This window comes from Lissotriton helveticus, chromosome 2_1 (genome assembly GCF_964261635.1).
Source record: "Lissotriton helveticus chromosome 2_1, aLisHel1.1, whole genome shotgun sequence".
Taxonomy (NCBI): Eukaryota; Metazoa; Chordata; class Amphibia; order Caudata; family Salamandridae; genus Lissotriton; species Lissotriton helveticus.
In genome coordinates, this window is record NC_136059.1 from 1,403,530,191 (window position 1) to 1,403,557,772 (window position 27,582).

The 27,582-nt window shown below is 48.5% G+C and overlaps 1 protein-coding gene across 1 annotated transcript in view; it reads right to left on the reverse strand.

The window, feature by feature from the left end:
- The window catches only part of LOC144820262 (neuronal acetylcholine receptor subunit beta-3-like), a 398,753-nt gene extending 382,011 nt beyond the window's left edge, over window positions 1–16,742 (reverse strand). Inside the window, exon 1 of the mRNA XM_078677851.1 lies at window positions 16,518–16,742. Within this exon, the coding sequence (XP_078533977.1) occupies window positions 16,518–16,742 (225 nt within the window). The remainder of the gene's footprint in view (window positions 1–16,517) is intronic.
- Window positions 16,743–27,582: the final 10,840 nt, after the last annotated feature.

Sequence of the window (27,582 nt, forward strand, 5' to 3'; positions counted from 1 at the left end):
CTCAGTTAGATATGCACGGAATCTCCTTCCCCCGCTACAAAGACTCAAAAGCTATATTGCCAACTGGCGGAAACTCCCGATTTAACTGCTGGGCAGGGCAGCCCTCTTTAAAATGATGGCTCTGCCTCGGTTTCTTTATGCCTTGCAAAATACCTTAGATGTCGTGCCAGCCAGCTATTTCTGTGAGGTTGAGAACCTCCAGAGGAGTTTACTGTGGGACGGCAGGCCCCGAATTGCCCTAAATAAACTAACGCTCAGTTGTTATGACGGGGGCATCGCTCTCCCAGATATTAGGAAGTACTATTGGGCATCTCAGCTGGCAGCGATCAACCTTTGCACCTATGGCCGGGTGGATGACCCAGGCTACGCCATCGATAGATGGCTCCACCCCGGGGGTAAATATAATAGGGCCCTGTATTCCCAATCAAAGAAACTGGCATTAACAGGAACAATGAAACACGCAGTTCAGATTTGGCATGATGCCACAGGTTCCCCGGGCTGGAGGAACAGGCTGACTTTAGCCACCCCACTTTGGGACTCCGAGAAACGGGATGACGAAGGGTTTTGACAAATGGGACCTCATAGGATTTTCGTCTGTCAGTGATATGTGGGGGAAGGGTAGGGTTAAATCCTTTGAGGAGCTACAGAAGGAATATATATTGGCAGATGCGGAATATTTCCGCTATGTGCAAGTCCGGTACTTGCTTCTCGCCACATTGCCCAAAGGTGCCAAGACCTCAGAGGCCTCTCCATTAGAGGATAGGGTACTGGATGGTCACCTCCCCGACAAAACAATTTCATTGATTTATAAAAAGCTAATCAACCACATGGCTGATCCCCTTTAGAAGTTGAGGGATAGATGGGAACAGGATGGGATAGAGTTGGATGACGAAGATTGGCAGACAGCGGTGTCATCCCCGAGGGAGGTCGCCATCCCGTCCCGCCTGAGATTAGTCCAGCCTAAAATTCTACATAGGATTTACATCACGGGACCCAGACTGGTAAACATGGGTTTGTTAGATTCTGGGCTATGCAAACGACAATGTGGTCTCACAGGTACATTTATGCATATCATCTGGGAGTGTACACACGTCGCCACTTATTGGGGTAAAGTGCATGATACTTTGGCTGGTGTGTTGGGGGTCTCCCTATTCCCGGAAGCTAGGAGATGCCTCTTGAATATCTGGGAACCCTCTGATCTTAACACCTCCCAGACAGAATGGGCCACTTTGGATTTAATGCTGGCCAAAAGAAACACCGCCCAACTGTGGGGGGCGCCGCAACCTCCCACCCTGGAAGCATGGGAAGGTGATTTGGATTGGTGCATGTTTAGGGAAACAACTGTGTATCTGGCGAGGGGATGCCCTAGGAAGTGGTCACTGGTCTGGGGCCCAGGGAACTGTCATAGAGGAGAGATCTGTACACCACCCAGAAACGCTGCTCTAGATGACCCCCCTCCCCGTGATGTTCCTATTCAATTGCTTGTATTGATTATCTGGTGACCCCCCGAAGTCGAATCTGCAGTACTGAACGAACCTTTGTAATGTGTCTCTTTGCTGATGTTTTGTTTCAATAAAAAGAATTGTTAAAAAAAATAATCCTAGAAGATATCTTTGCGAGAGAAGGCTTCCCTAACACCTTGTTATCGGATAATGGGGACGCGCGTGAGTTAGTTACCTTCACTCGGCGCTAGCTGCTAAACGCATTAGGTTCTGATACCATTTTAAATGACTTTAACTGTAATTCATTGCACTAAACACTTTGTTTAATGAGCATCTTTCTCAATTTTTAAAACTTTACCCAATAGTTGTGCCTGATTAAGTGTGAGGAGACAGTTAAACTGTGGAAATACCTCATTTGCGGGGGGCGCTAGGTGGTGCACGACCTAGATGGCCACGCGCATGTGAGGCTCCAGCCCAGCCGAGCCAGAGAAACCCCTTAATGCCCATCCTACATCACCAATTTATACTGAAAAGGGTGCTATGAGAACCAGCTCGTCCAGCTGATACCGGCGATACCAAACTTGTGCCCCTCGCCCGCGGCGCAGGTGTGCGGGAGCGAGTTGCTGCGGGACGCGTGGCACAGACTGCTGCCCCTGGAACTGTGCCGCGGCCAGAGTACCCAGGAAACACCGGGGCTGCGCGGGCCTCGGAGCAGAAGCCGCGCACTGACAGAGGCTGCCGGGTCGGCCGACCGGCGGAGAGCTGGAACGAACTAGGACCACAGAAGTAGGTGAAACATCGGCGGAACTGCCTGGGCTTGATGCTGTTACACCTGAGACTGCGGTAGCGCTGCGGAGGGACAAAGAAGCGCGACCCTGCGGTGCGGCCAGAAACACTCGCTAGCGGATCAGAGGCGCTAAGAACAGACGCTTGGGACTATTACGCCGCCTGAACCCTGGATTTGTGGCGCCGGTGCTGTGCCTGCCCCCCGGACTGCTGCCCGGTGGGCCTGGGATCTGCGGAACGGCACGGCTGCCATTTTGAGCATTGAGGTGGCCGGCGGCAGGGAGTTGCTGCGAGAGTTGATCCACGTGAGCCCGGAGGCCGCTTCGGCACCCACGGAAGGTACAGCGAGAGTGGGATAGCTTCTTGGACCTGCACTGGAGCCTGCCTAGCCTGGACCCTGCGCGCTGGCACTGGTGACTTGGCTGCTCTGACTTTATATTTCAGATGCACATTGACTGCAGGGGTGAGTTGCCTACGCGCCATTTTGTGCAGCCACGCCAATAATTTTCTCGGTGCCGGCTTTGCACCTATAGACTGTCCTGTGCACCTCAGGGCCTGCAGACTCATTTTTCATTTTACTAAAATACTTGGATTACGCGGGTGGCGATACCACTAGGCGCTGTGCATACCTTCCCCTGCGTGCTGCTGGCCGGCCGACACCATGGGACGCTCGGAGGCCAAACAGACCAAAATCCTGTTTGAAGCGCGCAAGACCCTGAAGTCGCGCACAGAGGAACAGGAAGGCACAGACAATACAGAATCGCCTGAGGAAGATTGGAAAGGGGTCCTATTTGGTATACAGCAGAACCTCTCATCAATCGACGCCAAGATGGACACGATGAATGCCTGGATGGACTCTATAGTATCTAAGCTGGGGTAACATGAACAGCGTCTCAAGGAGGCAGAATCTAGAGTGTCGGACAGAGGATGGGGCCTCCAGGAGCAATAAACAGGTCTCGCAGATGGATAAACTGCTTAAAATAGTTGCAGATAAAAACGAAGACTTGGAGGTGCATTCCAGATGGAACAACGTGCGAATCCTTGGCCTGGCGGAGACAACAGCCACAGGGCGCATGGAGGACATCGTTGAAAAATTGGTGATAGACCTTTTCGGCAGAGAAGCCTTTTCGGCCCATCTGATAGTCGAACGGGCTCATAGATCCCTTGCCGCCCGCCCGACGCCGGGGGCTGCGCCGTGCCCTGTGATAGCCCGTTTCCTAAACTACTGCGACAGGGATGCAGTGTTACGACTTGCCCAAGAAAAACGTCAGGTACACTATGAAAACACGACATTGTCCTTCTACCCAGATTTTACGCAGACGGTACAGGACACTAGGCGAAAGTTTGCGGCAGTCAACAAAAAACTACAGGCGCAGCAGATTCCCTATGCCATGCTGTACAACAAGTTTAAGTTTATTTACCACGCCATCGCCGCTCGGATACGAGTGACTCTGGCACAAGAGAACGCAGATCCCCGTCGCTTGGACCAGACCCTAACTGAAATATGATTGGCGTGTCATTGATAGCTGGAACTCTACTCCTTGCTTGACAGCAGGCGATACTTACGCCACTGGTGATGTATTACTATAAGTTCTATTTGAAAGATAACTGGGTCGGCGACTTGCTTCCATCCCGCCACGACTGCCTGCCCGAGGGCAGTGCACCGGGTGGGTGAGAGTATGGAGGGAAGTGGGCAGGACGTGAGCCCCTAGCGTGTACCCGAGAGGGCGGTCCCCTGGAAGCAGCAGTTATGGGGCCAGTAGACGGGTTCAAGAGGTTGGGGCTTGTACCCGGCAAGTTGGGGAAGCCGGCGTGGGAGGGGGGACGTTATTGGTTTACGATTCCGCAAACATTTGTCCAATCCAGGGGCACTGTTGTCACACTGATTTTTGTTGCACACCACACAGGCACTGATGGCTAGTGAGGCGCAAGGCAGTACTAACATTACTGTCGCATCATGGAATGTACGAGGACTAAATGACCCTAGGAAAAAGCGGCAGATTTTGCAAGAGACACATCTGAGTCCTGATACCACTCCCCAATTTGCCTCGAGATGGGCAGCGCACTGCAGTTTTGCGTCATATTCTACATATTCCAGAGGGGTGACCATATTGGTGAGAAAGAGGGTTGCCTTCATCCCCGGGGGCTCGGTGGCTGACGAAGAGGGTAGGTTTTGCCTACTCTGGGGCAGGCTTCACTCCTATGATGTTACCTTTACCAATTACCATGGGCCTAATGTAGATGATTTACAATCCCTCCTCCATTTATGGGACAGAATCCAGGAGACTGGGTCCACTTACATTATCTGGGGTGGGGATTTTAATACTGTTATGTCCCCTGGAATGGATAGATCACAAGGCACACCGCCGCATCATACAACCACACAGAGAGCACTATGCGCCATTATTAAAGAAACCTACTTACTTGACTCTTGGAGGCATTTACATCCCACACACTGGGAGGGAACACACTTCTCGGCGTATCACTCCACCTGGGCCCGGCTGGATTACGTATTCGTTTCCAGAGGTATTGCTCATTGGCAGGGACGAGCGACCCACTTAGCGTGTACTCACTCGGACCATTCCCCAGTTGTAATCGACTTGCATGTGCCCTTTACTCACTCCCCATATAGTGGCTGGCGCCTTAACCCACTGCATCTACAGGATGCGGTATTCAGGACTGAACTGGAGCAAGACATTAGAGACTTTTTTTTATCATAATCTCAACTCAGTCCCTAGCATTACGACATCTGGGAAGCGTTCAAAGTCACAGTTAGGGGATGGTGCATTTCTAAAGGGGGGGCATTCTGAAATCACTGCGTACCAGCTTGACCACTTTGGAGAGAGAACTTAAGCAGCTGCAGGGTGAACTGGGCCCGGACTCTGGTGCAGATGGGGTCAGAGCTACCATTCGGGAAAAGCTTACAGAATATGGGGACATGGCGGATAGGGAGTGCAGATTTCGGGGGAAGCATCTTATCGCGAGGGTGTATGGTGAAGGGGACCTCCCGGGAAAGGCTTTGGCAGCTGCGGTACGCCTGCCTCGATTCTTGAACTATGTGACAGAGCTGCAAGATATTCAGGGAGATATGCATAGAAATCTCCCTGACCAACTATGCGCCCTGAAAGAATTCTACAGCAACCTCTACTCTTCCCATAGAGGCACCCCCTTACACCTGCCTGACTACTTTGAGGACACTGCTCTGCCCTGGCTGTGGGACACACAGAGGACGTTTCTAAGCCTAGACCTAGAACTTGACGAAATAACGGATGCTATTATGCAGATGACATCTGGGCGGGCTCCGGGGTCTGATGGATTGCCCATAGAGTTTTATAAAACATATGCCAGTGTGCTGGCGCCGATTCTGAAAGAAGTGTATTATGCAGCGATGGAGGAGGGCAGCCTACCCACGACAATGCGTGAGGCGCTCATAATGTCCTTATTAAAACCAGGGAAACCCTCACATTGTTGTGATTCTTATCAACCTCTATCTCTCTTGAATAGCGACTATAGATACTAGCTAAAGTTCTAGCGACCCGACTCAACCTGCTAATGCAACGCCTAACACTACCCGACCAGGCTGGCTTCCTCCCAACCAGGGCCACATCGCACAATCTCCGCACTTTGGCAGCGGTACTGCAGGATAGAGACCCGAAGTGTTCGGCGGTGGCAGTATTCCTCAACTCTACCAAAGCGTTTGACTCTCTGTAGTGGGGCTACCTGCTAGGAACGCCCGGGTATATGGTGATGCCACCTGCCTTAATCCGGTGGGTCCAGTTGATATATATCCACCCGATGGCCTCAGTGCTCCTGAATGGAGCGAAGTCCACTCCTTTCCCTGTGTCTAGAGGTACGCGGCAGGGTTGTCCCCTGTTCCCCATTTTATTTGCCCTAGCCATCGAGACCTTAGCTGCTAAATTACGACAACAGCATAATCATAGCGCGCTAATTTACCCATTTCGACAACTACTCATCTCACTATATGCTGATGAAATGACGCTGTATATCCACAAGCCACAAGAGAACCTAAACCTGATACTCCGGGAGATCAATAAATTTGGAGCAATTTCTGGAGTGCAGATCAGTTGGTACAAATCTGCAATCTTCCCCCTCACTGATAATACTCCGCAGCACCAGTTGGATTACCCACTGGTTTGGGAAGATGATGAGGTTAAATATCTGGGCATCCGGATTACTAGAGATCGGGATATGCTTATGAGGCTCAATTATGGCATGGTAATGGATAAAATCACGGACACCATTACTAAATGGCTGCGCCTTCCACTCTCCGTGGCAGGAAGAATCTCCTTAATCAAAATGGTCATACTCCCCAAATTACTGTACCTTTTCATTAATATACCTTACCACCCTGGGCCCTTCTTTTTCAAATCGCTTACCTCGCATCTTACTAGGCTCATCTGGGGAGGGAAGCAGGCACGTCTGAATCTTAATACCTTGATGCTGCCGTACCATCAGGGAGGGTATGATGTCCCTAATTTTGAAATACACTACTACTGCGCACAAGCGCATTTCGCCATGTACTGGTTTCACCCCCCGCCGTTCATGCCCCACTTAGTGGTGGAGGATGGCTATATGGCCCCGACGCCCACGGCATGCTACCTCTTCACAGCTGAGAAGCAAAGGGGGAGGGATCCCTCTACGGTGGACTGCACTATACTGGCATGGCAACGTATAGCTAATAGGCTGGAAATACCAATGTTGTACTCACCTAAGATATCCCTACAGCGCAACCCGCTGTTGCAAGTTACCTATGAAGGACTTTGTCGTAAGCTGCTAGAGACACTTAAATTCCACAGCTGGGGGGATCTTTATGTGGAAGGGCGCTTCTGTACCAAAGAATAATTTTTGGGCTCCCATGTTCTGACGTTTATGGACGTATTCATGTATACCCGGCTTCGGCAGAGTGTAAAGGCTGCCACCCCCGATATACCGCTTGAACCGGTGACATTAGCTCCATTACACTCTATATTGCAGGCGGATAACCCTCAGCACACCATATCTCTCCTATATGGCGATGCGCGTGCACCACCTTCACCCACCCACACAAGAGCCAGACGGGAGTGGGAGGCCGATGTACAGGTAACACTGACTGACGACCAGTGGGAACTTAGCTGTGCGCAGACTGAGGCAGTGACCGGCAATAATAGGCTACGTCTTGTTCATTTTAAATTTCTTCACCGCCTGTACCACACCTTGGCTAGGCTTTACAGGTTCCGTCTTTGGGACAGTGATGCGTGCAAACGACGCGGCCAACACGGCGCGGGGTTCTTCCACTTGAGGTGGAGTTGCCGCCAGGTGAGGGAATACTGGACTCACACATTTTCAGGGATTATCAACCATGCTGGGCACCCAAATAGACCCATGCCCCCTCATGGCTCTTTTGGGCCCGACTCAGGAAATTCAGACAATAAACAAGAAGTTCCTAGCAGTGGGACTACTACTAGCAAAGCGCCAAGTGGCATGCCGATGGGGGAGAGGCAGAGCGACGAAATTTAAGGACTGGATACACGTCATGTCCACATGGCAGGATCACATGCACCACTACGCTGACACGCTTCCCCCGAAGTCATGCCCTAAAGACATTTGGGGCCCACTCACAGCGTTTCTACTTGCGCAGACACCAGCCGGGGATGGGGGGAGGGGTCGCTGAGAACAGGGCCGTGCTCCCAAACCTCACAAGAACACTCTGGAGGAGAAAGGGACAGCATAGCAAAGCACTGAGCAATGCGGATGGTGGGATATGTTTGTCGGGAACATCAATCAGCCATTTTCAGGAGGGTGGGAAGGGGGAGTGGGATGGAGATGTGCTCAATAGGTATAACAGTCTGTTACAAGGGACTAAGGTGCCGTTAACCACGGTGTACTGCTTCGGAATGCCTAGGATGGTATCAATGAATGTCACGACCTGTGGTTGAGTAAAGAAGTACAGAGTGTCCCAAAATACCACTAGTATAATATCCCAACAACTGTTATCAAAGCTTAAAACAAATAAGTGCGACTGATTTGATCACACCAACATGGAGTTATGATTTTGAGAGAGGCAAGGCCTCCCCCTCCCCACTCTTCGTTCTGGTCTCAAGGATTTTCAGCGCCATGATGCTCCCTCCGGAGCGACCGCCGCGCTTTAGAAATACTCCTTCAAGGTAGAACGCAACATATATTGTTACAGATTAGATGTAGTAATCATAAACATCAGACCAACATGTTAGATCTAAGAATTAAGAAACAGTCTATCGACCTGTGGTTGGACAGCTTGTGTTGCAAGTTCTTTGACAAGAATTAATTTGAGGGATGAACGGGGTGGGAGGGAGTTTGGATTGTATACATGAAGCTGAACGATTCTGTATTCCATACGTCAAAGTGTTTATACTAGCAACGGAATACGTAATTTTTCAGTGTAATTGTACCATTGTGCTTACAATTAATAAAGGTTTTAAAAAAAAAAAAAAACTCATTTGCAGCCTGCTGCCATCTCTTGAGTTGCTCTCCCTGGTCCACGCGGGTCTTGGCCCCGATTGAGTGGAGGGCGGAAATTACCGGTGATTGCAGGTTTGCGGTCTAGTTCGCCATCCTCTACATTAAAAAAAGATGCCAAACGGAGCGCACAGCGGACGCGCGTGAGTCAGTTACCTTCACTCGGCGCTAGCTGCGAAATGCATTAAGTTCTGTTGCTATTTTAAATGTTTTTAACTGTAATTCATTGCACTAAACATTTTGTTTAATGAGCGTTATTCACAATTTTCAAAACTGTACCCAATAGTTGTGCCTGATTAAGTGTGAGGAGACAGTTAAACTGAGGAAATACCACATTTGCAGTGTGCTGCCATCTCTTGAGTTGCTCTCCCCGGTCCACCGCGGGCCTTGGTCCCGATTGAGTGGAGGGAGGAAACTACCAGTGATTGGAGGTTGGCGGTCTAGTCCGCCATCCTCTACATAAAGACAGATTCCAAACGGATCGCGGAGCGGACGGGCCAGTGGCACGCCGAAGGTAATTCTGTCTGCGCCCGTCTGTCGCCAAGAGCCAAGACTGCTGCTCATTTCAACCCAGAACAAGGTACTGATTCTAGGCGAAAATATTCTAGTAGAGACCTATGGCACCTCAGGGAAAATTTTCAAGGTCAATGCCACTGTCCTATATAGTAAAAGGTGAGGCATCTCGCTCTTCTGGAAGGCCCTTTCTCATGTATACATTGCAGGTACCCGAGTATAGGACCTGATCATGAGTCATTCAATTTAGATGAGCCTATACTATTGGGTCAACCTTGCATTAATATGAGAAACTCCCCCATAAGGAAAACTATAAGACAGAATCCAGGTGATGTAGCTCAGATTTCATCTGGAGTCAGGCATTGCTCTATTTTTGTGCTTCAGAAAGACTGCATTTAAAATGACGCAGATTTTGGTTCAAATGGAAAACAAATGGCACATGAAATATGAAATGAGGTCTAGTCAAATGCTTTTAAAAGGGGCACTTTTGGTGCAAGCAAAGTGAAAGACATGAAATGAGGCTTAGTCAGTCTGAAATGCTTGTGTTGAATTAACATGTGTTTTTGCAGTGTAGAGAAAACTTGTGATTTCAGTGGCCTTTTTAGCTTTGAAGATCATCAGGGAATGTGTTCTCTCTTCCCAGCTCTTTTTCTTGTAATCTACACCTCTGTTCCTGTCTTAAGAGACTATGGTTTTGTTGCATATTTAGACCATGTATATTCAGTCCATAACACATCTTATAATGTTTATTAATTAACTATGCACCATCATTACACAGGGGCAAACGCATTTTGCATGAAAAGCTATCTAAAACATTAGAGCATGTTGCTATAAGTATGTATTAACTGTGTGCGCTTTGAAAATTTACACTAGTGCATGTATTGTTGTACATTGTACATTTTTGCATGTTGTGCACAAATAAAAGAAGAGCTGCTTTAAACTAATAGCTTTTGCTAGGTAATCATTTATACAGGGTACTAGTATGGGGGTGGAAAAACATAATGGGATTTATTTTGTAAATGAATACTATTTTATTGTTTGTTTTGGTTTTGGGCCTAAGATAAAATGGTTGCCTGTGAATCCAGCAAGGCTGTGAATTGTATTGAAGGAAAGAGCATGCGCAGAACCAGCTACATACTGCCAAGTGCCTCAAGTAAAGACACGAAGGAGTCATGGCCACTGTGAACTGTACATTCTTGTTATCCTGCAAATGTATCAGTGTTTATGGAATGTGACCGTCCTGCGTGCGATGTAACAGGAAGGAGGAAACAGACTGAAACTTTTTTCCAAGTAAATAATGCTGAAACATATAATTGTATTAATCATTAACGCTTCTTTTGTTAAAACCGGTATGGTTTGGAATTTCCAATGAGAACAGAATGGTGAGACCCTCATGTCACCTATGGTAACCAATCATAGTGCGAGTTTTTCTGAATTTGAAACAATATTATTGTAGTCTGCCAAGAATTAGAGTATAAATAATGACCTCTTTGGAGGCGTGTTAGGCTTGGGGGCATGTGAGCTGTTGAGGGGGAGCAGATTAGACCAGACATCATATGGGTAAGGTACGAGAAACTTCGCGGGTGTAGCCTCGGAGGAGATTGCGTCCGAGGAGAGACAGAGAGAGGTGGGGGTTTCCTGGTCATATTTTTTTCAGAGAAGTCATTGCACGTCATATTTTTGGCAAGGCAGATCACATTCCTCTGAGGTCTTGTGAAGGGCGGGCTGTTTTTGCTCCCAGTTGAGCACAGACAGAGAGAAATGAACAGACAAGGGCATAGAGAGCAACAGATATAAAGGGTTTAGATTTAGATGCTGAAACTTTTAAGTTCATGCTTTGACTAATTAATTAGTTTTGAAAAGATTTATTTGTCTTATGCATTTATTTCTCTTTATGGGAAATTTTTGCCATTTATTAATTATTAATCAGCCTTGCAAGACTCCCTCTTTCCTTAGAAATTCTTACGAGTTTTGACTGACATTTTGCGCTACATTTTCTTTTCTATATGTGATGCTTATATGCAGACTGTAATATGTTCTGTATTAATTTTATTTTTCCTAATTTCCTAATTCTGTAACATGATTGATATTTGATTAATGAATAAAGGGTCAGAAAAGCTTCACTTTTACCTAAGAAAATAAAACCCTTTAAAATACTCACCAACTCTCTTTATTGGCTTCAATAACCTACCTCATTAATATTAATGAGGTTGATTGCAATTTGCGACCCCCCTAGGAATCACTAAAATCATGGGGATGGTGGCGTACCTATGTCCGTGATTGCTTTTAAATTTAGCAATCTTTTTTTTTTAATCCAGCTTGTTTCCTTCAAGGAAAACAGAACGTGTTAAAAAAAAAATCAGTTAATTTTTTAAGAGCAGGCAGTGGTCCGTGGGACCACTGCTTGGTCTTAGAAAACGTTTCTACAACCATTGTCAAAGGGGAAAGGGTCTGTGCGGACCCCATCCCATTTGCGAGTAGGTTACCAACTACTTGAAGTAGGTGGATCAAATGGGAATGTTTGGACCGCATTCATGGTCACAAAACATTCATACATACCATTAGGATTCGCTATTTGGAAGGAACGCCCTAAATACGCCCCATCCGAATACCGAATCCCAAACCCATTTTGTGACTCAGTAGCAGGTTACCGAAAAGTAAAATGTGGTTTGATACATGTAAAAAGCCTTTTTTGCGTTCGCAAACGGGTCGTTTGCAAACACAAATTTGGTTGATACATGTGGTTCTTAGATCCTGGTTGCTTAGATTGGTACAGCAGCCCAGAGTGTAGAGGAAGGCAATTATTTTGCCCTATGAACAGGGTGCTTCGACGTCCCCGACATGGATTCATACTATTTCGCTGCACAGGGCCTGTAAATTCAATTCTTCTTTCCCTCCACTCAGGCCTTGCCACATCTGCTATTGGAGGGACCAAATTGAGACAGGCATTTATTACACAGCTGTCACTGTGTCTGCTGCACCACAATGGGAGGTACAGACGGAGGCAGTAACCTGTATGCCTTGGAGATGGATCTGTCAGTACGCAGGCTTAGCTATGGTCTATTCCACAGCCATTCCTTTGTTCATAATACGTTCTTACCCCTCACTGAGGAGACTGGTTATTCACTCTGAAGAAAGTGGGTATACAGCAAATTGGGCAAGTATACAAAAAAGGCCTTGGACAGTACAAAAATTATGCACAAGCCACTGCATGAGATGTCTTTACGTATTACTGGTCCCGTCATTTGATGCAAAAAACAGTTAAACCCCAAGAATTTAAACCTGCGACCCCGATTATCACGTCACTAGAGTAGAAATGCAGGTTATCCCGTTTATATAACATACTGCGTAAGGAGAGGCAGGATGCAACTGTGTATAGCTGGAGTGACTCCGGAAAGGGATCTGAATACAGTGCTTGATGTGAAATGCTGGCTATATGGATGTGAGCAAAATGCTAAAGTTTCTGTGAAGTACAGGCACACTCATCCATTTTTAACATCTTCTTCAAGTGTATTATACTCCTAAGAGATTTCATAGGAGGGGCCATGAGCTGAGTTTAGCCGTGTGTCAGATATGCAGAGTACCACATGCTGATATTCTGTAACTAGGGTGGAGATACCCACACGGGTATACATTCCAGATGGATGTGACGCAATTAATGGTTGAGCTATTGCTGGTCAACTATATTGGCTTTGCTTGGCTATGTACAACCTGTTAAAAAATCTTGTACAAAGCTCATGGCATTGACCATGCTTATAGTTAAAAGGAAGGTTGCAATGACATGGTTGAAAGGTCCTGCGCCCACGTCATGCACAGGTTGGATTAAAGATATACTGTTGTGCAGTGACCACTTTAAAATGCTGCCCTTCAGCCAATTCAATTCACACCTAAAGACATTTGGGGGCTACTGCAGGAATATCTACAGTTTCAACTACCTAGTCTTGCTTGGGAATATCAGAAATGATGGTTCCTTGGTGTATAACCCTGACCATTTACTTTTTCGTGTGGTTTAACGTTGGGATGTGTATTTAGTACATAACAAAGATGACGCTGAGGAAAGTTGGGGTGACTAGATGCCTCACCAAAATGTAATGTCACTGTGGGTGTCTTGCATTTTGGTATTAGATATGCAATTTGTGCCTATTTTTATTTTAATACTATTTTTTTTCCTGTTCTTCATTGTTGTCTTTTTTTTTATTCTTTCTTTAAATTCAACAACTAATAATACAAATTACAGGGGACTATGGCACCACCACAGAACTCATGCAACCACTCGATGATCCAGAACACAGCTGCCAGACTGATCCTCAACCTGCCCACATGACACACATCACCCAGCACCTGAAGGACCTTCATTTGCTCCCTGTCCAGAAGAGATGCCATTTCAAGCTTCTGACAAGAGCCTACCTAGCCCTCCAAGACTAAGGACTTGCCTACATGAACCACCGCCTACTTTTCCACCAACCTACCAGGAATTTCCGCTCTGCAGACCTCGCCTTAGCACAGATACCACATATCCGCCGCTCCGGAGGATGACCCTTCTCTCACCTCGCCATTAGACCCTGGAACGCCCTCCCGCTTCATCTCCACATTGCACCCTCGCTGACCCACTTCAGGAAGGGACTCAAGTTCCTGGCTTTTCGACTGATACCTGCAGCACAGCGCCTGGATACCCTCTAGGGTGAAAAGCCATGCTATACAAGTACTGATTGATTAATTAATGTTTTACCAAGATGTGTAAGGGATCATCCTCTAGTGTGTTGTATGGTTTTGTGAACGAACTGGTATTTCAGTAAAATCATACTGAGCCCCATGGGAACATCTTCGGCCTGCTGGATTGTCACACATGCATTAATAGTCTTTTAGGTGGTAGTCACAGAAAATGATGTGTGGAGTGGAGAGTGTTATAGTCACTCATAAGACAGAGTTTCAGTCCACAAGGGTTTAGTCTCACCAACGCCTGTAACAACAAGAAGGAAGAATGTGTGTGGTCTCTTGAGAAGATTCAACCTGTAGAATAAAATGGGACAGTACTGGGATGTCCAAAAGAGAGTCAAGCAAAGTCCACAACTCCACTTTCAGCAAAACAGTAGGAGAAACTGCCAAAGACAACGCAGGAATGTAGCACACAATGACTTACTCTCGTTCCTGGTGAATGGACAGAATGAGATCTTCTTTTAATAAGTGAGACAGGGCGAGAACATTGAATGCTACACTCTTGATGATGACAGTCTAGTAAATCACTCCTCCAGAAGAGCCATTGATCAGGACCTTAAACCTGAAATCATCACCCCTATCCTAACAAGACCAAACCCACATCCAGTTAACCTTTATAACTGGACCTTTCTCTGATACACGTTGTGTGACAAAGGCACTCAAAACAGCACTTGAAGCACTCCTTACCCGCCATTTGTCCACTCTCTTGAGTGGCCTTTAATCAGGTTTCTGATCATGTCATGATACAGAGATTACAACACAACTCCTGTTGGCAACACCATCGACCTGCAGGTGATACTCCAAAGACTGTCTACTGCAGGTATGAAGACCTGCACTGTCATGGATTGTGGCATTCCTTGAAAAATGCTCCCTAATAGTTAAACTGAGCAAACTCCTCTCAAGAATAGTCAACATCAAACGTGGCACTTGTGAGCACTCTGCGTTTTTCTCCAGTGGTATTCAATGTCTGCATGCCCCCTTGTTGTCACCTGAGACTTCTACAAGGTAGGTTATCACTTGTATTCCAATAGCACATAGCTCCCTCTCAAGCTGATGTTGAGTTTGGCAACCTCAACAACCTGTCATTCTGCCTTTCTTGAGTTAACTATTGACTGGAGAATATCGGGCTCTGCCTAAGCTACACCTAAAGTCGTACTCCCGGGTCTGCTTACTCTGCCTTTTATTTTGACCTGAAGAAATAGGCTCTCATCTTTGTCCCACAGCTCAAACTCATATTAAGGAGCATTCTTCCAAAGTTGTGTATCATTAACACACTCTTCCCCAATTGGAGCTGTATATTCCCCCATCTTTGTCTGTTAAGGGGGGTCCAGCAGTTCGGCCACTATAAGAAAATCTTGCTAAACCGTGCTCCGGTTATGTTCCATCTGGATTACTGAAACAGCTGATACAAAGGCTTGCCCCAGGTATCGCTCACAAAGGTCACAGACTACAAAGCTATGCAGATGGCATGTTCCTTTGTTTGAAATGACATAGCCACATACCTTTGGCCCTGTATTGGAATTCACCTCCAATAGTTAGCTCTCTGTGAAATAGAGTGGCCTTCAAAAGTCCGGGCTGGGTCAGAAGACACTCCATTGTGAAATAGAAAAGCCTTCAAAGGTCTGGGCTGGGTCAGAAGACACACGGTGTTTGATAACCAAAGGACATTTCAAAGCTGTTCATACTTTGCCTACTGACCGGAAGACTCCGATTCTCCCTAGTATCTGTTTCATCCAGTCATTTTCCCTTCATGATCTCTTAGTTAAACTTTGTGAGCATGGTGGTCCGATGCCGAAGTCCAACATGTATCCTTGTCCATTGTTTCTCATGACTTTGGGCTTCATTTACTGTTTGAAAGCTGGCCTGCTCAGTTGGTGGAGGCCCTCCCATCAGCGTTCCAGAGGGGAACCACCCTTTGTATTTACAAATCCCCACCCACTTGCTGGCGATGTCTGTAACGAAAGTGCATTTGTCAGTGCAGCTGATGCCATGTTCCCTTGTCCCATTTAGCATTCTCTTTTGCTTATCAGCAACAAACTGAAAAGACTGAAATGCAAAACGAAAACTTCACAGAGTTTTCTCCCATCACAATAGGCACATTTTAATATTTTTCTTCCTGGGACTTCCAAGCCTCACATGACACTCCGGGCGAGGAACCATCAGTGGTGGTAGGTTCACCCTTATTAGGGCCGGGCTACTGCCAATGCAATATAGCAACTCTGGTGGTCAGATAAGAGGACCACAAATTTAGTCCTCCTGCCCCGCCAATCCCTAAATTGCCTCCTCTGTTCTTTTAAGACTGTTTCATCTTTAGGGTACGTATTTGAAAGTGGACACGCAGAGTACACCCCTCATTTACTGGATACCTGACACTTTATCATACAGTTCTCATCACTGATTTCCGCAAATCATTATTCTTCAACCAGCATCTTTTTATGTGCGCCCATCTCCATTACTCTTTGAGGCTATCATTGGTGGTTGGTAGCACTTTACAAAAACAGCAGATGAGTAAATAGATACATAAATGTAACTTCTTGTTGACAAATGATATTAACATCCTCTTACCACATCGACTAGCTGGGTTATTTTTAACCCAAAATGTACTTTGATTGTGTTGTTGGAGTTAGGCACAGGTCGGACCCATTTCTGGTAACCTCTAAACAAGTTCCTTAGGAGGGCATCTTCTGTTTCTGCAATCGAACGGAATCCAGCGAAAGCTAGAGAGGAAAGAACAGGGAGAGTGAGGCAAGATTCCAGCTCATTGAAATAATACACAACAAATGACAGCATTCCTTGTGTCTAAAACACTAAAACTAGAGTCTGACTTTAATAAAATGAATGAAAGTCACCTTCAGAAACATCAGCCTCAGTTGTCTTTATTGTACCTGGTATTATTAATTGGCATTTGCCCAGTGCACAGTGAGTCATTATTGCCTTGGAATATTAATCAAGTAGTGTCGTGATTTCTTCACGATGAACTGAAATCTTTATCAGGCTTATAACAAAAAAGGCAACAAACGCACTCCAAGTAAACCTCTTCAGGGCATCAGAATTAATGTCGAAATAACAAGTCTCCTATCAACGACCCATCTGACAAGACAGATTCTGGTACGTTTAGTAACTACATGAGTGTCACCTATCTACAGAAGAACCAAAAACTGCAAGATGTGAAGAAAATGAAACTGCAGGAAACATCCGTGCTTTGGATGGGATACCTCTCTCATTGGGAACCATTACACAGTTCTCTCCTGCCTTTCTGATGACCTGCGGCTGTCATCAAGAGACCACTGCCTTCAGTGTTATCTGGGTCCTGTGAGAAGCCAGGCCTGGCGGCGAGCAGCACAAACGCACAACACTTGGTGGCTGCTCGGCCAGTGGTCACATGCGACCCTAGCCCTTTTATTTATACCCTGGGGCCGAGCCTAGACATGAGGTGTCTGCTGACACAGTGTAGGGGAAAGGCCGGGTAGCTCTCTACCTCCCTCCATTCTTTTAGTTATCAAAGAAACAGAGACAACAACAGAAAAGAAAACTGATATCAAAATGTCAACACATAAAGTCTCTCAATCTCTGGCAGGGCACAGGATTGGGCCGCAACAGGTAACGTTGACTTCTAAGATCTCCGACTGGACCGTGTTCACCATGGAGACTGTCATCTGGAGCCCTTCCCAAGTGTTCCTGTGGAGCTCTGGGAACACTCCATCTTTCCTGCTGCATTCTGGTGCAACTCCTCCCGTTCACTGTGGAGGAGGCGTCAGGCCCTGGCTGTCCACTATGTTCGGAAACTCATTGCCATTTTTCAGCCCATGCAGCGTCGGAGTCCTCACTTGCTGATCTTTGGTAGCTTTCTCATTTGTTGCTTGTCGTTCCTGTTGTGCCTATTCTATATCCAGACTGGGCGGCACCCACTCAGTGTCATCTGGGATGATGTCCTGTGTTGGCCGTTTGAGAAGCAGGGTGGCAGGGGCGCATCCGGTCATGGAATGAAGGGTTTGTCTGTATGCTAGTAGGAATTGATGCAGGCTCTCTTCAGAGTCTTGTCGGTGATCCACTCCGATCCGGAGGGCTCCATCAATGTCCTCATGAATTGCTCCACCTCCTCATTGGCTTGGGGCCTTTGGGAGGTCATTCGACTGTGTTTGATTGCCTTTTGTGCTAAAAAATCATGAAAGTCCTGCCCCTGGAATGGGGGCCCATTGTCTGACTTGATCTCTTCTTGGAGTCCGAGCAGTGCAAATGTTTTTTCAAGTACGGGCTGCATGTGGACAAAAGCGGTGGATGGCACCAAATCTACTATAGGAAATCTAGAGAATGAGTCCATGATTACTACAGTGTTTCGCCCATTCGGGAAGCTTCCAAAACCTATACTGATTATTGTCCATGGAGACAAACACGGCTCTTCCGGCAGCACGGGCGCATGAGCGGGATCACTGCTGGTGATTGTACAGGGATGATAGCATCAAGGCCTCTTTGTCCACCAGTTCATCTAGGCCAGGAAACCACACTTTTGCGCGGAGTCTCGCCTTGGTTTTCGTAGCTCCTTGGTGACCCTGATGAGCGAGTGCGACCATTCGACTGTTGAGGCTTTTTTGGACGACTATCCTTTGACCTCGCAGAACCAGGCCAGATCCATTGGTACTCAATTTGTGCAGCACCCTCCAGAGCTGGCGTCGCACGTTCTACTCATCCGACACTAATGATTTTGATCCATCAAAGAACCAGTGCCACTGCCCTCGAGTCAGAGTCTCCTTTACTTTTACTAGGTGTCGTCGGCATCCATGGCACTTCCTATGTCTTCTCTAGTGACTGCGGCCGGGCAGGCGTTGACCTCCACCATGTTTATGAAGCATTCCGTGTGCTCTTCATCCATTGTATTTCTTCCTGGGTGGCCTAGTGACGGCTGTTTTGACAAGAAATCAGCAAAATTGTCAGCCCTTGGTCTGTTGATGAGCTGGAAAGAGTACGTCTGGAGCTGTACAGCCCATCTCTCTATACTTGGTGGTGCCAGGTGAGACGACCCACTGAACAGAGGTGGCAGCGGTTTGTGGTTGGTCACCACTCGAAATTGATGGCCACAGAGGCAGAGGTGGAAGTGTTGGCACACCCACCTGATGGCCAGGGCCTCCCGCTCTATCTGTGTGTAGCTGGTCTTCGTAGGAGATAATGCCTGACTGGCAAATGCGACCGGAACACAGGTCCCTTTTGCATTCTTGTACTGCCCTCAGTCCTACAAGGCTGGCATACAGGACCAGTTCCATTCTCTTCCTGGGATGGAAGTAAGCCTTAGTGGTTTGGTCCAGCAGTGCTTTCTTGATGCTGTTGAACAGAACTTCCTCGGTAGGGCCCCATGTCCATGGTACGCTGGTCTTCGTGAGCTGGTGTGGGGGTTCTGACAACGTGGCCAGACCGGAGATGAATCTCCCGCAATATGTTACCATGCAGAGGAAGCTCTATATCTCTGTCGGGTTCTGGGGACCAGGGCATTGCGGATGGCTTCCATCTTCCATGGATTGACTTGAAGTCCTTCTTGTGAAAAGATGTAGCCAAAGCAATCCATTGACCCCTGGTAGACCAAACATTTTTTTCAGTGCAGGGTAAGGCCGCAGTCCGCACGGCGCTGAAGCGTGGCTCGCAGTTTCACATGATTCTCCTCAAGGCTCTGGGAGTATATGAGAATGTCGTCGCTCAGGGTAATTACTCCTACCAGGCCCAAAAGGGTCTCCTTGATTGCATTCTGGAACACCTCGGCTGCTGAGGAAATGCTGAAGCTGAGCCGGTTGTACCGCCTGAGACACACGTGCATAGACAAGGTCGTGATGTAGCGACTTTCCGGTGCCAACTCCAGAGGGTGGTATCAGGTCTAGTTTGGAAAACAACTGGGCGCTATTTAAGCCTGCTACAATGTCGTCCATTGTCTGTATCGTGTGTCTCTCTCTCCGGATGCCCTGGTTGGGAAACCTCATATTAATGCATAGCCTGATGACCCCGGCTGTTTCCGCTTCGGTGCAATGGCCAGCGGGGAGACCCAGGGGGTGGGACCCGACACCTTCTCGATGACGCCTTGCTTTTCTAGATCCTGCAGCTCCTTCTCCACGAGCGGTTGAAGATGAAATGGTACGCGCCTGTGTCCGAGTGCCGTTGGCTAGATGGACTTGTTGATGTGGAGAGTCACCTTGTGGTCTTGAGTTTTCCCAACTCCTGGAATAGTTGTGGAAACTCATGTAGTATGTCTTGTACGTGTGGTGGACTTGCTTTACGGAGAATACCAACTCAAGATATTCAGCGGCATGACATCCAAGCAGCGTCCCCTTCTGGCCTTCCGTGATGTGGAATTTGGTTTTGATGGAGTGTTCAACACTGGTAACTTTGACTTTGATCATTTCCATGAGCTGCAGGGGTACGGTACCGCCGTAGGTGTATATCCTGGTCGAGTAGGGAGTGAGGGGTGGTCAAGGGGACAGTTTCTCATACTGGCTTGAATCCATCACATTCATGGATGCTCCTGTGTCTATCAGGACTTGAACTGTGGTGTCATTAACCTGCATGGTGCACATGGGTGGAGTACGTTTCTTGCGACCAGACCGTCCAGCAAATGAGATTACAAAGACGTTGTTGTCGTCCTCTTCATGTGGGCAGCAGCTCCTCGCACCTAGGATGCATCGATGGGGGTGGAGTCCTCCAGAGTCAGGTGGCGTAAGGTTGTGGTATGAACTCTTGATGTGCCTCCTCTGGACCGTCCTACTCGTCCGCGGCAGACGCTAGCATAGTGATCTGCCCTCTCGCCGGGCATCATTCCTGTGACTTATGGTTGAAACTGCAGTATCCGCATTTCCCCGCTGATCTGCTGGGCGGGGTCCGCATTTTTGCTGGCCCAGATCGCCGTTGCACCGCATCCACTGTCTCTTCTTTGATGGGGATGGCCCTTGGTGATGGGGAAGCGTCATTACTTCGAACCCTGGCGGCATCCATTTCTTTTGCCCGGCTGTCGGACAGCTCATGGGAGCATGCCATGACAAGGATCTCATCCAGGGACATCCCTGGTTGGCGGAGTATCTGCCGTCTCACTGTGACAGACGTGTACTCCTGTAATATTTGTGCATGGATCTCCTCCAGTAGGTCGATATTCGTGCATGTATATGCAAGCCTCCTTAGCCTGGCGTCGAACATGTCCATAGTCTCTACTACCTCAATTTGTCTAGCTTGCCGCAGTTTTAACCTTTCATGGTATGGGTTCATTTAGCGGTCAAAATGCCTGTTGAGGGCAGCGACCACCACATCGTTGTCCTTTTCATCCCCGGTATCTTGTAGCATCTCAAAAAGTTTGCATCAGAAGAGAGTGCTTCACCGCCCCATCGGCCTCTCTTGTGCCTCTGAAATAGTGTTTGAGGCATCCCAAGCATAGCTTCCACCTGGGTGCTGCTGTGGCAGGGTCGTGAGCTGGCAGAAGGGGTGTATTGGCATGACTGAGACATGTGAGAAAGGCGCTGGTGGCCCCTGCACAGGCAATGGTTGATGTGGGGTGGTGGGTCTCCCATGTCCAGCTGAACTATGGATCTGTGTACTCTGTGTTATGTTATGTTATGTTATGTTAATTAATCATTTTTATAGCGCACGGCTACTCAAAAAGAGTGTCCCGGCGCTTTTATTGGAGAAAGAAAAAGCTGCAACATAATAACATAACACCAAAAAAAAGACTAAAAGAGAAGTGATCCAAGGATTCGAAAGAGACCGGCTACTGAGTAAACAGCCACGTTTTAAGGCCTTTCCTAAAAGCCAGCAAGCTAGTGGCTCCCCGCAGGGCCAGTGGCAAAGAGTTCCATAGCTGAGATGCCAGCAATCCAAAAGAGCGGCCGCCAAGGCGCGTTTTCTTTACCCGAGGGACAGCAGCCAGGTGCAGGGATTCCGACCTCAGAGATCTGGTCGGATGGTAAAAGACCAGTCTCTTTTGGAGGTACTTAGCTCCCCCCTTGTGCAGAGCTTTATAGGCCAAAGTCAGCGCCTTAAAGGCAATCCTCTTGCGGATGGGCAACCAATGTAAAGTTGCCAACAGGCCAGGGGCACTGGAGCGCCTACTAAGGCCGAAGATTGCCCTGGCCGCGGCGTTCTGCACCACTTGAAGCCGCTGCAGCAAGTACTCTGGAAGGCCCAGGTAAAGAATGTTGGAATAATCCAACCTGGACCCAATCAGAGCCTGAACTGTCAGCGTCCTATGTGGGCAAAGTTTGGTGTAAGGGGTCCAGAGTGCAGGTAAAATGCCGCTGTTGCACAGCTTTTTGCTTAGCTAATGACTCACCTGGAATGTGAGGGAGATTTCTCCTTCCCTTCCTCCGCAAGCAATGTGAGCGGGAGTGAGGCAGGGTGATCCCCCTTGGTCCTGTGGTCTCGGTAGGCTCGTGATAGAGCTGATAAAGTGCCGAGGAGGCTGATTGTCGGCTTCTCTTCAATGATGTGCGTGTGTTTAAATGTTTGTTTTTCTTTTCCTTTTCTGCCTCCAGGCGGGTGCGGGGTCAATGACCCTCGAGGCCACAGATCCCCCAGGCGGTGTGCCGAACGCAATGGGGGCAGGAAGCCATGCCCCTCCACTGCGTTGCCCTCGCAGGCCCAGGAACAAGCCGCAGCTGGAGGCTGGCTCGCAGCAGCTGTTGTCGTCACACGGCCACAGCGGGGCACCAGCAGCAGTGTGCAGGGATGGGGCGGGCCACAGACAGCAGCGCACACCGCCGAACAGGAGAGCAATGCGGCTGCCGGAGCGAGGGCCTCAGAAGCTGCCATGATGGTGGGGACGGCAACCCGACAGCTGGGCGGATCAGCTCCGGGTGAGTGTGGAGGCAGGAGAGAGGGCGAGGGTCCATGTCTGCCTAGTCGCCAGCGTGAGAGGCCAGGCCTGGCAGTGATTACAGGCCTACCTGGCGGCGAGCAGCACAAACACACACAACACTTGGTGGCTGCTCGGCTAGAGGTCATGTGCGACCCTAGATCTTTTATTTATACCCTCAGCCGAGCCCAGCGAGAGGGGTGTCTGCCGACACAGTGTAGGGGAGAGGCTGGATGGTTCTCTACAGGTCCTAGGCTTCTGTTAGATATTGAGAATTCCTTGGCTCTGTCAATGCAACCCTGCAATCGCCTGGAAAACGTAACCATAACCTTATAACTGTTCTTAATATTGTCAATTTGACCAAGAATTGTGTGGCTTGCTACCAGGTAGAGCACCCGCCATGCTCTGTGGTTGAGTCTGTTTCCAGTGTGCTGACGGTGTCCAAGATGGTGGGCGTTTAATGTGCTGCACCCAGCTCTAGCCTGAGAGGCCTGGATTTTCTCTGGCATTGTAGAGTTGGCTCCCTCGCTTGCCCTGCTGCTCCCTTACTTGTTGTCTCATCCTTTGAGGGGTCTCTACTCTCAAGATGCGACGCAACGCAAGAAGCGAAACAGACCACTTTGAAAGGATCAGATGGCATGTCCCCTGTCGTAAAGGCGCAAGCTGGAGTCGCAGATTAAGATTGCCGGTCAGCGGGACGGACCATCGTTATCAGTCAGTAGTGCAGCAGTTTTGGTAACGGCACAGTGTTTAGGTTCCCTCGGTTTCTATTCCCTCTGATGCCGTAAGTTAAGCTATTAAAATTACAGCAGAAAATTGGGACAGCAGCTCCTGGAGGGGTACTGTACATTGCTCACATTCTCAATTTGCACTTCCCTTATTCTTGTTTAAAGGTTGGCAGAAAAAACAAAACTCTTACATATTGCACTGTAAACTGACTGGATTGCAGAATTTGCGCTACAAAAGGGTGGCATTCCCTTGCTGCTAGAAAGCAACACGGGGAGTCTGTCTCCCAGGCTAAGGTTCGCACTGGTATCGGCTCCCAACGCGCACTCTATCCTGTCAGTTGAAACTGACAGGAATGCCACATCAGGGGAACCGAGAACCGCTGGAGCACAGCGCCATCTAGCGGGCGGAGGACCGTCACCGTGGCACAGCACCCAAGCGAAGGAGCGAGAAACGCTCCTGCGACGAGAAACAAAGGAAGGGGTATACAGTAAACAGTGAGATTTAACAAAATAAACAAGCAATCACAGGCTACATATAGAAACAAGCATTTGCAATGCAATAGGTCTCGCATTAGTAAAGTTAGAGGTATTAGTATTGTAAATTACACATTTTTTATTTATGTTTTTGTTTTGAAAATAGCGAAAATAATAACTTTGTCATTTACAATGCCAATAGTGTTAACTTTTGCAAACGTGACACCTATAGCATTTGTTATGCAATATGTGATGTACTTACATGATTTAGATGTATTAATATTAAAAATAACAATGGGTTGTATTTTTTTCAATAATTAATAATTAATTAAAGTTATTGTAATTTAGAATGGCAATAGCTTAAACTTTTGCAAATACATTTTTGGAAGATTAGGTTTAGTGTATTTTATTTTGATGAAAATACAAGAACAGAAGTGAAATATTAACTTTTTTTGTGACATTTGTAATAAAGTTTGAAACATTGAGAGAACACATTTGAATCAGTTGTTGAATGGTTGCACAGATTGATGCTGTGGTGGCTCTGAATGATGTTGTGGCGTTCAGTGATGCAGTGGTAGCGCATAGTGATGTTGTGGTGCCCCTGAGTTATGCTGTGGTGATGCGATGGATAGTGAGGGCGATCGATAGATAGAGGGAGGGTGAAAGATAGATAGAGGGAGGGCAAAAGATGGATAGAGGGAGGACGAGAGATAGAGGCAGGGCAAGAGGGCGAGGGATGGAGTGTGGGCGAGGGATGGAGTGTGGGCTAGGGATGGAGTGTGGGCGAGGGATGAAGTGTGGGGCGGGGGAGGGATGGAGTGTGGGGCGGGGAGGGATGGAGTGTGGGGCGGGGGAGGGATGGAGTGTGGGGCCGGTAGGGATGGAGTGTCAGGCAGGGGAGGGATGGAGTGTGGGGCGGGGGAGGGATGGAGTGTGGGGCGGGGAAGGGATGGAGTGTGGGGTGAGGGATGGATGGATGGATGGATGGATGGAGTGGGGGGATGGATGGATGGAGTGGGGGGATGGATGGATGGAGTGGGGGGATGGATGGATGGAGTGGATGGATGGATGGAGTGGGGGGGATGGATGGATGGAGTGGGGGGATGGGTGGATGGAGTGGGGGGGATGGATGGATGGAGTGATGGATGGATGATGGATGGATGGATGGATGGATGGAGTGGGGGATGGATGGATGGATGGATGGAGTGGGGGATGGATGGATGGAGTGGGGGGATGGATGGATGGAGTGGGGGGATGGATGGATGGATGGATGGAGTGGGGGATGGATGAATGGAGTGGGGGGATGGATGGGTGGAGTGGGGGGCTGGATGGAGTGGGGGATGGATGGATGGAGTGGGGGATGGATGGATGGAGTGGGGGGATGGATGGATGGAGTGGGGGGATGGATGGATGGAGTGGGGGGATGGATGGATGGAGTGGGGGGGATGGATGGATGGAGTGGGGGATGGGTGGATGGAGTGGGGGGGATGGATGGATGGATGGATGGAGTGATGGATGGATGATGGATGGATGGATGGATGGAGTGGGGGATGGATGGATGGATCGATGGATGGAGTGGGGGATGGATGGATGGAGTGGGTGGATGGATGGATGGAGTGGGGGGATGGATGGATGGATGGATGGAGTGGGGGATGGATGAATGGAGTGGGGGATGGATGGGTGGAGTGGGGGGCTGGATGGAGTGGGGGATGGATGGATGGAGTGGGGGGATGGATGGATGGAGTGGGGGATGGATGGATGGATGGAGTGGGGGGATGGATGGATGGAGTGGGGGGATGGATGGATGGAGTGGGGGGGTGGATGGATGGAGTGGGGGGGTGGATGGATGGAGTGGGGGATGGATGGATGGGTGGAGTGTGGGGTGGATGGATGGATGGAGTGGGGGGATGGATGGATGGATGGAGTGGGGGAGCATGGATGGAGTGGGGGGATGGATGGAGTGGGGGATGGATGGAGTGGGGGGGATGGATGGATGGTGTGGGGGGATGGATGGATGGTGTGGGGGGATGGATGGATGGAGTGGGGGGATGGATGGATGGAGTGGGGGGATGGATGGAGTGGGGAGCCGAAGTCAAGAAAAAACGAGGGCAATCAGGGAAGCAGAAGGCAAGAAAACAAGAGCAATCAGGAGAGCAGAAGGCAAGACAAGAAACAAGGCGGCTCCAGCTTGACGCGTTCCTAATTGTTCGATGTTTGCATGTTGGGGAAAGTGACAAGTGCGGTAAAGCTCTTAAATAAATAGAAGTCGGTATAAACAACTAATTACTTTCTGGGGGCTATTTGGACTCACTCATTTCTTTTACATTTTGATGCGCAAAAGGCCCTGAATGAAGCACCTGCCAGCGGAGCTGGCATCGCAGGCGGGTGGTGCCTTTGAGATGCGGTGGGCACAGATTTCCAGGAGGGTTTGCGCCAGAGGTGCGTGAGGCCACGATTTGTGAGTTTGCTAAGCTCTGATTAACACCGGGGCTCTCCCCACGGCCCCACACGAGCTTGGCCGATGTTTACTACTATTGGGGTGTTTTTGAGTCCGGCAATTATTTTAAAAACGTGTTTTGTTTTTTGGCGAAATAGAAGTGCGCGTGGAAGCTACACACATGGACCTCTGAAACTAAGAATGTGCTTGAGGCCGTGCTTTAAATGGGCAGGTGCTGTCCGTTACTGACTACCTGCACTTTCATTTGAACCGGGTAGTACCGGCACTTCTCTGCACCTCTGCAATACACTTAATGTTGGAGTACCGGCACTTTTCGTCACTGCAGTAATACAATAAATGTGAGAGTACCGGCACTGCTGTAAAACAGTTGATGTGAGAGTACCGGCACCTCTGCAATACATTTATTGTGAGAGTACGGTTGTTCGATGTTTGCATTTTGGGGAAAGTGACAAGTGCGGTAAAGCTCTTAAATAAATAGAAGTCGGTGTAAACAACTAATTACTTTCTGGGGGCTGTTTGGACTCACTCATTTCTTTTACATTTTGATGCGCAAAAGGCCCTGAATGAAGCACCTGCCAGCGGCGCTGGCATCGCAGGCGGGTGGTGCCTTTGAGATGCGGTGGGCACAGATTTCTAGGAGGGTTTGCGCCAGAGGTGCGTGAGGCCACGATTTGTGAGTTTGCTAAGCTCTGCTTAACACCGGGGCTCTCCCCACGGCTCCACACGAGGTTGGCCGATGTTTACTACTATTGGGGTGTTTTTGAGTCCGGCAAATATTTTTAAAATGTGTTTTGTTTTTTGGCGAAATAGAAGCGCGCGTGGAAGCTACACACAAGGACCTCTGAAACTAAGAATGTGCTTGAGGCCGTGCTTTAAATGGGCAGGTGCTGTCCGTTACTGACTACCTGCACTTTCATTTTAACGGGGTAGTACCGGCACTTCTCGGCACCTCTGCAATACACTTAATGTTGGAGTACCGGCACTTTTCGGCACTGCAGTAATACATTAAATGTGAGAGTACCGGCACTTCTCGGCACCGCTATAAAACAGTTGATATGAGAGTACCGGCACCTCTGCAATACATTTAATGTAAGAGTTCCGGCACTTCGTGGCACTGCTGCAATACATTTAATGGGGGAGTAATGAGTACAGGCC